This window comes from Juglans regia, chromosome 3 (genome assembly GCF_001411555.2).
Source record: "Juglans regia cultivar Chandler chromosome 3, Walnut 2.0, whole genome shotgun sequence".
Classification (NCBI taxonomy): Eukaryota; Viridiplantae; Streptophyta; class Magnoliopsida; order Fagales; family Juglandaceae; genus Juglans; species Juglans regia.
Genome location: NC_049903.1, coordinates 16,365,941 through 16,381,589, shown reverse-complemented (window position 1 = coordinate 16,381,589; position 15,649 = coordinate 16,365,941). Strand labels below are relative to the sequence as shown.

The following is a 15,649-nucleotide window of genomic DNA, read 5'->3' as shown; positions in this document are numbered from 1 at the left end:
TTCGAATAATAATATTGGCAGGAAATTAATTTATTTTTTCCGGGGTAAGTTAACAATCGTTCGAACATAAATTTCTTTGTTCGAACGGATAGAGATTCAATTAATTTTTTTATTAGTATGGATTTGTGCATATATTTTTCCATTAAAGTAATAAATATTTTTTCCATTAATTTGTTATCATTTTCAAAATATAAAAATTTGTATATATTATATATTATGATTTGCGGAGAGTTAAAACATTTATAAATTACTTTTATGTAATTAACTTCAAAACTTTATAATGATTTCTTTTATGTTAAATTTATATAAATATAACTTTAAAGATATTGTCATTTTTTATATTATCATGAATGGCAAGTAAAATGGAAAAAATAAACAAAGTAGTAAACACGAGAAATAAAAACCAAACATTAATTACATCTCAAATATATAATGTTCAATACAACATAAAAAAGTATAATAATAACTAAAACGATCATAATTATTGATTCCTTAGTATATCAACATCCTCTTGTAACATTTTAATAGATCCTTCCAGATCCCTAAGTTTCTTCCTGATGGGCTCAACGAACTCCACAAATAGAGCTCGTACCTGATCCAAAGTAGCCCCAGGAGGCTGTCTCTCAACAGCAGCAGCACTACTAGAAGCTGGATCTGTGGGAGGATCACTAGGCTGCTCTGGTGCAGTCTTCCACAAGTGCCCTTTGCTCTTGCTGAATGTGATCTTTTTAAGGGGCCCCATCTGTGGCGACGTCCGCTCAGTGGCCGACACCGTAACCCCTGATCGGAGTAGGAGGTTAGATATCAGCAGTGCAAATGGTAGACTATCGCCACTGGAAAAGCGTGACTCCGATCGAATGCAGATGAATAAATACAATGCCAGATCAATGGGATCCCCCCATGCTATCCGCAGCAAAAATCTGGCTCGATCGATCCCGAAATCAGTCTTTATTTTTTTCGGATCGATGTTATAGCCAACAATCAAATTAAGCATTCTAAAAAATCCTATACAATCAGTCTGTCGGATCACCTTGCTCCCATCATATGGAGGAGCCGATGGGTCTCGCACTAGCTGACGCACTTGATCGTCTGTGAGACCATCATCAGGTAGATCCTCATCCTCACTACCATCCGAAATAGCATCCGAATCTACATTCGGGGCTAGCGTGGAAGATGCGGCCGGTGTGTCGGAATCAGATGGTGCAGCCTCTGGTCCCCGTGTAGCCGTTGCAGGATATGCGTCGGCTATACGAGGAATGTCAAGGAACTCAGCAATAATGCGGGGAGAGAAATTAATACTCACTCCCCAGATTGATGTGGTGTAGAACAGAGCATCAGCGCTAAGTTCTCCTGTGGCACGGTAGAACTCATCGACCATCTTTGGATATGCAGTCCCCCGGTGCTCATAGATCGGTATCCATCCCCACTCGGTAAAGATGGAATGTATGCTCTGTCCCTTCCATGAAAGATTGGAGAAGTCAGACAAAACGACTTCATGCTCGACAAGTGTAGGCCTTGTCTCCGGAGCATGAGCTGCTGATCCACTACTTTGGCTGGGCTGATCTCTCGCACGTTTTCTTCCACTGGATGCCATTGATATACTGTTTAACCATAGTGAAAGTAAGAATATAATTAACCATAATATTTAAATTATATTATTGAAGAATTATAGTATATTGAACTAAATTGAAATAATTCGTTCGAACAGAATATAGTCTGTTTGAACTAGAAAACTCTATTCGAATGGACTGTTTTGTTCATTCGAATAGAGTTTCTTTGTTCATTTGAACGAATTTATTTTGTTCGAACGGACTAGAGTTTGTTCGAACGTAAGAAGCCAAACAGCCATGGCTGAGTCGACTCAGTCCCGAACTGAAAAACTTCCTATCTAGATGTTATCCTTTGTTTTAATAGGGAGAAATGATTAAGGAGTGAATTCCAATCATTTATACAGATTATTTTGATGTTATTTCCATGGAATACACCAAAATGGTTGGATTTCGGATTCGAAATCCATACCCCCAAACACATCCCATTCGTGCAAAAAACTAAACAATAGAGGTGGAGAGTTGACCCATACCTCTTAGAAGTTCAAATGTGGGGTTCCTACGGCGGTTGAGTGGCGGTTTTCGCGGCGGAGTTAAGGAGCGAACTCGGAGGCTCTCGGTGTTCGAATGAGAGAGTTTTGTTTCATTGTATTCGAACTGGGTCTATAATGACCGTGGCGTCTCGTTCGAACTGGATAAATATCCGTTCGAACGGTTTTTATATTACTATATTTATAATTATATTGCTAATAATAATATATAGTAATAATAATATTACAAAGTACAAAAGTATAAAAATGAAACTAATAATAGTATTATAATACTTTTAATAATATATTTAGTATATTTTTTTTAAATATATTGTTTCTATTACACTAAGTACATACTAAGAGCATTAACATTGGATTCATCATTTTCATCTTCAAAATTTGATGAAAAGTACATATTTTCCATAAACTCAAAACCTCCCTATCCATAACCCCACATTGAATTAGCCATTAGATTCATCAAAATAATAATATAATATGGTTTTTTTAATAAAAATATTTTTAATTTATTTTTTTCATATTTTAAAATTATACTAACTATATGTTAATTAATAATTTAATTTGATACTTAAATATATTGTGGCTCAAAATTGGGAAACAATAATTTAAGTAAATAAATGTAGATATAGTGGATATTAGCTATATAGCGATTGAAGATGAATTGGAATGCATAATTCGTCAAAGTTTCATCATTTAATATTTGGTGAATCCAATGCAGTGATTTTAAACATGAATTCATCAAATTTTGAAGATTGAACTCATTTGACGAGTCCAATGCCAATACTCTAAGTACTTAGTATAATTACAATAGTTGAATTATATAGGTACTATATATAAGTTATGATAACTATACTCCTATAGTTTATATAATATTATAACACTAACTATAGTTAGTAGTTATATAAATGCAGCATAAGTATTATATATAGTTACTATATAGCTATAGTAGTTACTAACTATAGTAGTTATACATTATATGGCTACTACATTGTAAGTATTATATAGTTACTATATAGCTATAGCTATTATAAGTTATGATAACTATACAAATTAATATAATTAATATAAATATAGATATAGTGGATATTAGCTATATAGCTACTACAATGTAGTATTATATCGTTACTATGTAGTTATAGCTATTATAAGTTATGATAACTATACATCTTAATATAATTAATATATATATAGTAGCTATTAGTTATATAGCTACTACAGTGTAAGTATTATAAGTTATAATAACTATACAAGTGAAAATAATTAATATATATAGTAGTTATTAGTTATATAGCTACTACAGTGTAAGTATTATAAGTTATAATAACTATACAAGTGAAAATAATTAATATATATAGTAGTTATTAGTTATGTAGCTACTACAGTGTAAGTATTATAAGTTTTGATAACTATACAAGTTATCATAACTACTATAGTTAAAATAGTTACTATAGCTACTTCAGTGCAATTATTATAAGTTATGATAACTATACAAGTTATCGTAACTATAGTAACTAGTTACTAGTTACTATTATAAGTTACTATAACTATTATAAGTTACTAGTTACACAATTTGTTGTAGTGTGAACTAATTAAGATGTTGTAGTGTGAACTAAAAAAGAAAAGAAAGAAATTAAGATGGTAATGTCCCTTAGCTTTTAGAATCTTCATTAAATAGGGAAAGATCGTGACATTTTCGGAGGCTGAGCTTTGACTATTCCACCGCATGGCTCCTGTTTTGACCCATATTAAACAAGAATGTCAAAAATAAACCCGACATTACGGTCGTGAAAACTGAAACATACATGATCACGTAGGTCGATATATACATGATCACGCATGCAAGACAATTAATTTGCTGAAGAAAAGTACGTACTCACGACGTACGATTAAGTTTGTCAAAGTTCCATGTTTTGTCAAATACCATGCAATTTGGGCATTACTACGTGCACGATAGCTTCGAATTTTCTCTCTTTCTATGTACGAAATTTGCAAGTATTCAACAAATTACGTATACTATATCTCCTCATAACACTATAAATAAGGAAGCTCGCATCCTGTTTTTAGCACAGAAACACAAACAAAAATGAAGCCCGTTAGCTCTTCAGTGCTTATTCCATTTGTTATTACTCTTCTTTCCTCATTTTTATGGGCAACTTCTGCTCACACTCATGAAGACTTCCTTCAATGCCTGACCCTTCATGCTGGAAACTCCACCTCCTCAATTTCTCAAGTCATTTACACCCCATTCAATTCCTCATATTCATCTGTATTGGAATTCTCCATACGAAATCCTAGATTCTCAACACCTGCCACCCCGAAACCTCTAGTCATTATTACGCCATTGCATGTCTCCCAAATTCAAGCAACCATTAAGTGTTCCCAAAAACATGGCATGCAAATAAGAGTTAGAAGCGGTGGTCATGATTATGAGGGCCTTTCTTATGTTTCTTATGTTCCATTTGTCATAATCGATCTGATAAATCTTCGTTCAATCAATGTTGATGTAGAAAATGCAACTGCATGGGTTGAAGCCGGTGCCATTATCGGTGAAGTATACTATAGGATTGCCGAGAAAAGTAGAAACTTTGGCTTTCCGGCGGGAGTTTGCCCGACTGTGGGTGTTGGTGGACACTTCAGTGGGGGAGGGTACGGCACCATGTTGCGCAAATATGGCCTTGCTGCAGATAATATTGTTGACGCCCAAATGATTGATGTTAAGGGCAGAATCCTTGACAGAGATTCCATGGGAGAAGATCTATTTTGGGCCATTCGAGGAGGTGGAGGGGCGAGCTTTGGAGTCATTGTTGCTTGGAAAATCAAGCTGGTCCATGTTCCATCAACTGTGACTGTATTCACAGTTAATAGGAACTTGGAACAAAATGCAACCAAGCTTGTTCATCGGTGGCAATATGTTGCAGACAAGCTTGATGAAGACCTATTCATTCGCGTCATCTTAAGTGCTGCTAATTCTAGCCAAGAAGGGAGGAGAACAATACAAGCTTCATTTAATTCCTTGTATCTCGGGGGGATAGATAATCTCCTTTCATTGATGCAAGAGAGCTTCCCTGAACTGGGTTTGGTAAGAGAAGATTGCACTGAAATGAGCTGGATTGAATCTACCCTCTACTTCGCCGGGTTTCCAAGTGGAGAATCCTTGGATGTACTGCTAAGCAGGACTCCTCTAACAAGACCAACTTTTTTCAAAGCAAAATCTGACTACGTGATGGAACCTATTCCAGAAGTTGGCTTGGAAGGGATTTGGGAGAGATTTTACCAAAAAGAAGCCGAGGAAGCAGAATTGATCCTGAGTCCGTATGGGGGAAGAATGAGTGAAATCTCGGAATCTGCAATTCCTTTCCCACATAGAGCTGGGAACATCTACAAAATCCAACACTTGGTGTATTGGGAAGAAGAAGGAATTGCGGCATCCGAGAGACATATAAGTTGGATCAGAAGGCTTTACAGTTACATGGCTGTCTATGTTTCAAAATCTCCAAGAGCTGCATACATCAATTATAGGGACCTTGACATAGGAACAAATAGTAAGGATGGCAACACAAGCTATAGACGGGCAAGTATATGGGGTACAAAATATTTCAAGAGCAACTTTAACAGGTTGGTTCATGTGAAGACCATGGTCGATCCCACTAATTTCTTCAGGAATGAACAAAGCATCCCGGCTCTTTCATCCTGGTGATCAGAGGTGATTTTAATTACAGAAGATATTGTACTCAACAATAAATCCTCTCTATCATGTTTTACCTATTATTCCATTTAATAAGCACATATCATAAAGGCTATATATCTATATATATTTTATGTGCATTGTAAAATAAAAGGGTTTCCACAAATTGAGGCATATAGTCTGCTGATGATGATGCATATATATATATATATATATAAAGAAAAATAAATATTGTATTTTGTGACATGTTTATGTTCCATTAATAATATATATATAGTTTTCGTTTACGTCAATTATATATTTTGATATATTGGTTTGGTGGTTATGAATTAATGATACTCAATTACATCACTAATCAGCTCTTAGCCTCGTTTGGATACATAAATCTATCATTTCATCTCATCCTTATAATTTTTTCAAATTTCTTCACAAAAAGTAATAAACAATTCAACTTTTTTAAATTTTAAAATAATAATAATATTAAAAAATAATATTCTAATAATATTTTATTCAACTATTCTAAAATCATTTTATCTCATCTTATTTTATATCATTATCGAGGAGGCTTTAGCTCGATTATATATAATATTCAGAGCTACAGAAAAGGTCTCTGACAATTGCCGGTCACGAGAAGCACGCCACTAAAAAATGCTTTCCTTTTCAACAAAAATTTGACATATGGTTAGCAGAAGGTGGAAAAATTCCACGATCATTGTCTATTATATTTCTATGGATAAATTAATTGCGATTAAAATAAATGATTAGGTGGCTTATAATTTGAAATATACAAAAATAATATTAGATAAAAACACGAGCTCTATATATCCATATATACTTGAGGGTATTTTACTATCTAGAATTCTAAATTAAAGCATTGCCAATTAAAATATATTAATTAAGCTGCTTCTTCTTAAAGAAAAGGCTGTTCGAGAACTACTTTAAAATTAATAAAGTCTTGAAGTAGAATCAAAATGAGCATTTATAACTGATTATTTGAGACGATAATGATTATTTGCAATGAAAATAAATTAACTTATTTTAGCAGGAAATAATCAATTTCCTAGGAAATATCCTAACATAAATAAATAGTTTTCTTATAATGACTACTATTGATATTATATCCACACGTGTCTGTGTGTGATCTATCCATATCATGTATATATGTATGCATATATATATATATAGATATATAGACGTATGTATGTATGTATGTATGAATATTTAGAAAGAATCCAAGATTTACACAAAAGAAATTTGGTGAAGAAAAGTGACAAGTTACATTGTCAAAGTTCAATATTGTCAAAGTTGCCATGCAATTTGGACTTTACTACTTGCAGACGTACGCTACCTTCGAATTTTCTCTGTTCCGGCCTATTTAATTTCTTGTGGCGATTCATCTCTCCAATCTGGATGTTGGAATGGTCTGCAAATTAACCTTAGAAAATACAACATGCAAAAGATAATACCGCCGTAACGTTCACGTACATTAAATTTCCAATTCCTAAACAAGTTGTGGATCCTCCTCATAACACAAAATTAATATGTAATGATGCTCGCATCCAATTTCTAGCGCAGAAACACAGACGAGAATGAAGTTTCTTAGGACATCAGCGCTAGCATTTGTTTTTGCTTTTTTCTCATTTCTATGGGCAACTTCGGCTTACACTAATGACGACTTCCTTCAATGCCTGACCCTTCATACTGGAAACTCCAGTACCTCCTCAATTTCTCAAGTCATTTACACTCGCCAATTCCTCATATTCTCAACACCTGCCGCCCTGAAACCTCTAGTCATTGTTATGCCATTGTATGTCTCCCAAATTCAAGCAGCCATTAATTGTTCCCAAAAGAATGGCCTGCAAATCAGAGTTAGAAGCGGTGGTCATGATTATGAGGGCCTTTCTTATGTAGCTGATGTTCCATTTCTCATAATCGATATGATAAATCTTCGATCAATTAGTGTTGATGCAGAAGATGGCACGGCTTGGGTTGAATCCGGTGCCATTATTGGTGAAGTTTATTATAGGATTGCCGAGAAAAGTATAAATTTTGACTTTCGGGCCGAACTTTGACCGACTGTGGGTGTTGGTGGACACTTCAGTAGGGGAGGATATGGCACCTTGATGCGCAAATATGGCCTTGCTGCAAATAATATTATTGACGCACAAATGATTGACTCAAGGGTAGAATCCTTGACAGAAAATCCATGGGGGATGATTTGTTTTGGGCCATTCGAGGAGGTGGAGTGTAACACTCGGACCCAAATTGGTATAGTTGGACTTTAGATATTTTTTTAAATTTTTATTTATTTTTTTATTGGAGCTTGATATTTTAATTTTTTATTTTACAGACTTGAGTAGTGATTTTTATTTTATTTTCTGCACACGTTTATTTATTTGTTTATTTTTTTCCGCATGTATCATTTTTTTTTGTTTTATTTCTCTTTCAGTCCTTATCTCTTATTTCTCCCGTAAGTTTGTTTTTCTCGTGCACGTCGTGCATGCTCACACACATCTCATCTTCATCCGCTCACACGTCTCCTCCTCTAGGGTTTTTTTTTCTTGTTCCTCCACATATATTTTTTATATATATTCGTATCCGAAGAATGCTTCCGTCGCTGCCCTCCTATGCGAAACCTTAGCCCAGGATATTTTTTTTTCCTCCTCTTTGCAAACAGCGCTCGCCCTCTAGCTCATTCACCACCCTGCCGCACCCAACCTTTGGTTCACGCACACAGCCATGCTTACCACCAGGTTATAGCCACTGCCCGAGCCCCACGTGAAACCGCACAACCACCACCGAAGGGTAGTCTCACTGCCAAACTCTTCCACAACACGATCCAGTCGTTGCCACCAGCGTCTTTCCCGTAGCAGCACCCCACGAATCTGACTCAACGCTGCCGTCGCGTCCCGCCCTAAGCCATCGTTCAAGCCATTGAAGAAACCTCTGTTTTCGTCTCCGAAAACAGTGCATTTGTTTTCCTTTTTCGTTTGCTGCTTTTCAAAGCAAACCAGTCGAGCGCCGCCAGCAGCAGTAGTGTACGCCAAGGAATAAGTCTCCACAGTCGGAAGTTGTCCAGTTGTCAACTAGCACCACCTTTCACCGCCGACGCTGCATGATACCTCTGCTTATCACGCTGCCGAAACCACTCAGCCAACCTCAAACCGCTGGCTAAATACTTTTCCTCAGCCCTGTTCAGCTGTGCGTTCTTCATCAGCACGCCACCCAACTGCCAGCATTTGCCACCAAAGCCACTCAGCTCCGATCGGATCCCTGGTGTAGGCTCCTTCCTCGGTGAGCCTTGTCACTGCCTCTTTTCACACTTGAAAACTATTTCCGATTTTAGTTAGCATTCGTTGCATGCATTTGTGGTTCCAGTAATTTGTTGCCCTGTATTTTGAGGTGTTTTGATCTTTACGTAAGGTTAGGGAAACGTAGATCTAGGATATTACGATTTTACCCCTTGAGTTACAAGCCAAGGCTTTAGGCGGTCTGAGTTTATATTTTTTGGTTGGGTTGGGTTGACTTTTACGAAGGGTTTTTGATGACAGATAAGTCTTTTATTATGTTAGTAAAATATGTTTCTTAAATGCTTTAAATTGTTATTTCTTTCAAAGGATAATCGGTAATGTTGTATTTTTACAATGACTTGGTTTATTATATGATCGTTGTGTAATTTAAAATATTTTGGTGTAATTATATTAGCTGGTATTAGATTTTATAATACACGTCAATAGTAAATAAGTTAGACTTTTAAAGGTTTTTAGCCGAAGTTATTAAATGGACATTGCCAATTTTAGGAAGGGATGTTATATTTTGGGCTTTTGAGGGTTTTATGGAATTAAATAGGTTATTTTATAAGTTTAGGCTTAAATACCGAAATACGTGATTGATTAAAAATTTACGAGAATTACTTGATTATTTGATAGGTGACGATTGTTAATTATCGACATTTTGAGGAAATTTCTGAAAAGCTAAGAAGTCCAGGTAAGCGGCGTTCCTATGCTAGACTTTGCATTAAATAAAATGAACTGAGGTCCTTTTTGGAAAATGTGCATGTTCTACTATGAAAAGAAATTTGAAAACAACCTCAGATATTTGTTCTGCATTACTCATGAGATTCTGTTTAAGAAGAACGTATTTTCTGTCATGACTGGTGTAGACATGAGCTTAATTTTGACATTCTGTTTCTGAACTTTGAAAAAGAGAGCGAATATTAAATTTTATGCATAAATTATGTTGTGATATGATTTTGTTCAGTACTTTGTTTGGATAAGATGTGATTTTTGAAAACCTTTGGCATGGCTCTCTGATTCTGAATTTGATTTTGTTTCCGCTCTGTTCAGTTACAGCCCAACCACCGGTTGCAATAGTGGATACGGCCCAACCACGGGTTACAATAGTGGATACAGCCCAACCACGGGTTATAATAGTCGATACGGCCCAACCACGGGTAATAATAGTGGATACGGCCCTGCCACGGGTTAGAGTAGTGGTCTCTGTTTGAGTGCACACCTTGGTGACAGAGTGTTTTATGTTCTGCTTGGCTATCCGCAGATGCACAACCCTACCACGGGGGTTATACATGGCCTCTATTCTGATATGATGTTCTGATGATGATGATGATCGTTTATGCTATGCCAAAGAATATTTTGAATGAAATTATTTCTAAATCTTCGCTCTGATATTTCGATAACATGTTCTGCTTCCGCACTCTAAAAATGAAAATGTTTTTTTCTGCATTCTGGTTTTTGTAAATGCTCATGTTTATACAGTGGTATATGTTCTCTGCTTACTGAGTTGTTGATAACTCATCCCTTATCTCCATATATTTTTCAGATAATTTTGATGGTTCAGCTGGGGAGCAAGAGTAGAAAGTTTAGCAACGTGTGATGATCGTAGTGGAATAAGTGCCTAAGGGTACAAATGCTTATTTGAGAGTCGTAGTTAGTAAACTGATTTATTTTTCGGGTATTTGATTTTATGAGTTGAGGATGTTTTCGAGTTTTTGGAGAATTTCTAATTTATGTTATTGGGGATTTCTTTATTATCGCCATGGAGGAACTTAGATTTTTGGTTTGATTAAGTGTATTAATATTTTATGGGATTTTTCTAGAGTTTATAGTTGTGTTATTTAAGTTAATTTTATGTATTAAGAGCTAACTCTCCGGACCTCTGGGAGCGGGGCGTTATATGGAGGGTCCAGTTTTGGAATCATTGTTGCATGGAAAAGCAAGCTGGTTCATGTTCCATCAATTGTGACTGTATTCACAGTTAATAGGAACTTGGAACAAAATGCAACCAAGCTTGTTTATCGGTGGCAACATGTTGTAAACAAAATTCATGAAGATCTATTCATTTACGTTGTGTTTACTGGTGCCAATTTTGTTGGGGAAATCAACACAGCGGAATAAATAAAAATGAAAATAAAAGAGCACACCCACGCATTTAGTGACATCAAGAATTAAACGTGGTTCGCTAACTGCCTACATCTACAGAAAAGAGCTTCACTAATAAATAGTGGAACACAAGAAAATATTACAGAAGTGGAGGATCAAACTCCACTCCACTCAACTCTCTTCTTTTCTCTTAGAGCTGTCCTAGCTCTCTCTCTTTTCTCTTCTTCCTTGTTGTGTCTGAGGCTCTCGCTGGGAGCCTCAATTTATAGGCAAATATTAGTATGAATGCATTTAATTTGCATTCAATTGGTAACTGCAAATGCAGTTACCTACTTAGCACTAGATAACCATTGTGGACTGCTCAGGAATGGGCATGCGCTAAACAACCCTTGATGTTCTACTAAACAGGACTCCTCTAATAAGACCCTTTTTCAATGCAAAATCTATGTGATGGAACCTATTCCCGAAGCTGGCTTGGAAGGGATTTGGGTGAGATTTTATGAGAAAGAGGCAGAAACAGCATTATTGATCTTCACTCCCTATGGGCAGAAAATGAGAGAAATTTTGGAGTCTGCAATTCCTTTCCCCCATAGAGCTGGTAATATCTACAAAATCCAATACTTGGTCAATTGGGAAGATGAAGGAATTGCAGCATCTGGGCGGGCATATAAGTTGGATAAGGAGGCTGTACAGTTACATGGCTGCCTATGTTTCGAAATCTCCAAGAGCTGCATACATCAATTATAGGGACCTTGACATAGGAACAAATAGTACGGAAGGCAAGACAGACTATGATCAATCCTACTAATTTCTTCAGGACTGAACAAAGCATTCCGGCTCTTTCATCTTGGTGATTAGTGGTGACATTTAGAGATCTATATGATATCTAAATTAAAGATTGCATGTACTCGGCGATAACGCCTTTTTCTCTACCTATTTTCACCTATTGAGCTTCCATTTAATATGCACGGCTAACGGCTATATATGGATACACACATGCAGTACGCGCACACACTGGATTGTAAATTTTTCAGGTTAATTTTCACAGATACATATATATATATATATTAATGAGACATGCATATATGTTCATGGAGATCATACAAAAACAATATTTATTTTCTGACATGATCATGATTATCATGTTCAAATCTTTCTCATTATTTATATCAATTATATTTTGGATCCGTTGGTTTATAATTTGGTTATATATGAATACATGATCGAGCGAGACTCATGATGAATTGCTAATTAATTAATTATGAGATTTTAAAAAGGAAGTCTTTGAAACATATTTCCGGTCATAAGAGCTAATAATGCTTTCGTTTTCTGCACTTTTGACATTGATGGGCACTGCTAGCCAGTGAGAAGGGGAAAACAATTAGAAAGAAGAAGAAGAAGATCATGATGGTCAGCACAGATCATTGTTGTCAATATTGTACCGCGTTATGCATGGATATCTTGCGATTTAAGTAAAGATTAGGTGGGTTAATATTCTACATAAAAATTCTGATTTTTAAAATCCTCTATTATTCTTAGGTTATTTTATTATCTAGAATTTTTAAATTTGAGCCAGGAAATTCAAATTAAATAATTAGAATTTTTACTACATGAAACTTTCTCACTTTTAAAGTAGGCTAAAATATATGAGATATCCTAAAAAAGGGAAAATTCTGGAAATTGTTGACAGTTGCTTATATTTCCTACCCATTCGAAGTTGACAAAGTTAACCCGATTCTTCATTGCATAGGTACATTCCGATGGAGGATTCCTGAAAACTACGGCGGCTTCAAGAAGGAGAATGATTATGAGTTCTCCGGCAAAGACAGCATGGCTTCAGAACTCATAATGAAGGCTGGATCAACTGAACCCATTGGAGGAACCAAATATGGTTCTTTTACTCTTGATGTTAACATGGATTGATGTTACTTGGAGCTTTGATAAAAGATTAAAAATGGTGGCAGGTTGGAAGCACATTTGTCTGGGATTTGAGTGTTTTAGGCTGGGAAGTGAATTACAAGGAGGAATTCGTTCCGATCGATGAGGGCTCTTACACTATCATTGTGCAGAAGGCAAAGAAGATGGGATATCAAGAAGGACCTATTTGCAACAGTTTTAGAACCAATGAATTAATTTGGGAAAGTTGTCCTCACGATTGTGAACACTTCAAGCAAGAAGAAGAGGGTTTGTATCGGTACAAGGTCAACAAAAGCTACTAATTTGTCTTGGATTCATGTGTAGGGCAGAGGACAGATGAAAAAAAAGTGGGAGAGAAATTTATTATTTTGATTCGTTCATTGTTACATTCTAAGTTATTTGAGTTGGGGGGAAATATAGTCAAATTGAAAGTTGCATTCTTTTGCAGAAGTAAAATATAAATAATGTAATTTGATTTGTTGCTCAGTTTGGATCCTTTGCCATGGGGTTTTCTTGTGCAGACTCGAGAGAGTGAAAGATTGTATTTTTCTATGTTTTGAAGAGATTAATTGAGATGATGTTTTTCTTTTCTTGTCTTTTGTTCTTTTCCTTAATTTTGTTACGGTTTTCTCAAATTTGTACTTCAAAATATTATTTTCCATCCTAATCGTTTTATCCCTTAACCACTCACACCCACACCCCCTCCTGCTTGGGACGGTGCCCCAAGGCCATCCGCCCGCCCACAAGGGCCTCAATGGGTCCCACAGCCTATTTAGGCCAAGAACCTGCTTTTGTGCCTTTGTAATTTTTTGGGACACTTAGCCCAAAACCTATTTTTCCCTTCAAAACTTTTACAAAATTTGAAAATCTTTAACATATAAAATTAAATGTCTCTAAATAAATAAATAAAAACTCTAATAAATATGAGGTTTCACATTTATGAAGTGAAAGTTGGCCACTAGGCCTCAACCCTGCCCCTTGTGGGCGCGTGGGGGTCTGGACGACTGTGAGTGGATTGGCCTCCAGGGCTGTCCACTTGATGCTCAGGGTGGGTGAGAGAGAGAGAGAGAGAGAGAGAGAGAGATGGGCTTGGGGGCAATGGCAACTAGATGGGATAGCGGGAAGATAGATTGAGAGAGGAAAGAGAGAGAGATAAAGAGGTTAAGGATGGGGAAGGGGGTTTTAAAGCAAAACCCTACACCAAAACTGTAACGCCCCAATAGAAGGCCCAAACCACATGACTTATACTCCAAAAGGAATAGTCAATGATGTAATTGGAGCTCCATTGGAACTTATAAAGAGCAAGAACTTCTCCTTCCCAATCAATGTGGGATCTCATACACCACCTATTATTATCCTTATCAGATGGGGTAAGTCTACCACCCCTTAAATTCCTGACCTCCTCGTCGGGCTAGTCCATTGTTGGTGGCACGACTCAAGTCCTACATTTCTGGTTGAGATAGACTCTGATATCATTTATAACGCCCCAATGGAAGTCCCAAACTATATGAACTATACTCCAAAATGACTAGTCAATGATGCAATTGGAGTTCCATTGAAACCTTATAAATAGCAAGAGCTTCTCATTCTCAAGTAATGTTACACCACATACCATTATCCTTATGAGATGGGGTGTCACAAAAATGACGTCATTTTATTAAAAATATTTGTTTTGGGTTGAGTGGTTATGATGCTCCCAATCCCCATAATTCTAGTAGTAGTAATTAAGATTAACATAATAGAAGTAAGTGTATTGATCAAGTAGCTGAACTCTAAAGAAAATTCATTATTGATGGTCCAAGACCATACATATTGATAGATATAACTGTTATTTATTTGCTATATAGACAGATTGGCTGAAATTGTTTTAACTATACTTAACAATAAAACACTAGGAAAAGCCCACACGTGGCGAATATTTTTTGTTGCCTTCGGAAAAAGGAGAAGTCCCACCCTTATTAACATAGGAATTATAACTTGAATGAAATGTATGATCCATGAATGGTATGTATATTCCACAAAAATAAATAAAAATATTTTATTCTTAGTTAATTGTTTCTGATTCATCAGCTCTCATTTTTTTTAAAGGAGTCAGTTAAAAAAAAAACTAAAATACGATATGTAAAACTAAAATAAATATTTTATATTCTTAATTATTCTAAATCTTTTTTCCAAATACTTCAAACAACAAAATATTTCAAATCAAGAAGTTAGAATTGGTCAAATGAGATGATCAAGTTACCATTACTTGGGATTTGACGGAGGCTAAAGCGTCTGAATATGAAACACAACATAACCCCCCCTCCCGGCGGTTCATGAAAGATAGTATGCAATATGCGTATAATAGTATGCAATAATCATAGCATAAAATTTGTTCAATTATGGATTGTTCTAGAATTAACAAAAATCCAAAATTACTTTTCATAACATTAACATCTATGCTAGTTCAGTATCCTTTGAAAAACATAACCTTAAACCAAAAGAAGTATTGTACCAAGTGAGGATTTTAAGGGGACTCAAGTACTACTATTGAAGCAATATCCAACTCATCGA

The 15,649-nt window shown here is 35.8% G+C and overlaps 1 protein-coding gene and 1 pseudogene across 1 annotated transcript; both read left to right on the top strand.

The window, feature by feature from the left end:
- Positions 1 to 4,178: 4,178 nt before the first annotated feature.
- On the top strand, positions 4,179 to 5,963 carry LOC108997731 (berberine bridge enzyme-like 18). The gene has a single exon (XM_018974107.1). The coding sequence runs from the start codon at positions 4,179 to 4,181 to the stop codon at positions 5,790 to 5,792; it is 1,614 nt and encodes a 537-aa protein (XP_018829652.1). The 3' UTR covers positions 5,793 to 5,963.
- Positions 5,964 to 7,369: 1,406 nt separating this feature from the next.
- LOC108997746 lies at positions 7,370 to 11,572 on the top strand (annotated as a pseudogene).
- Positions 11,573 to 15,649: the final 4,077 nt, after the last annotated feature.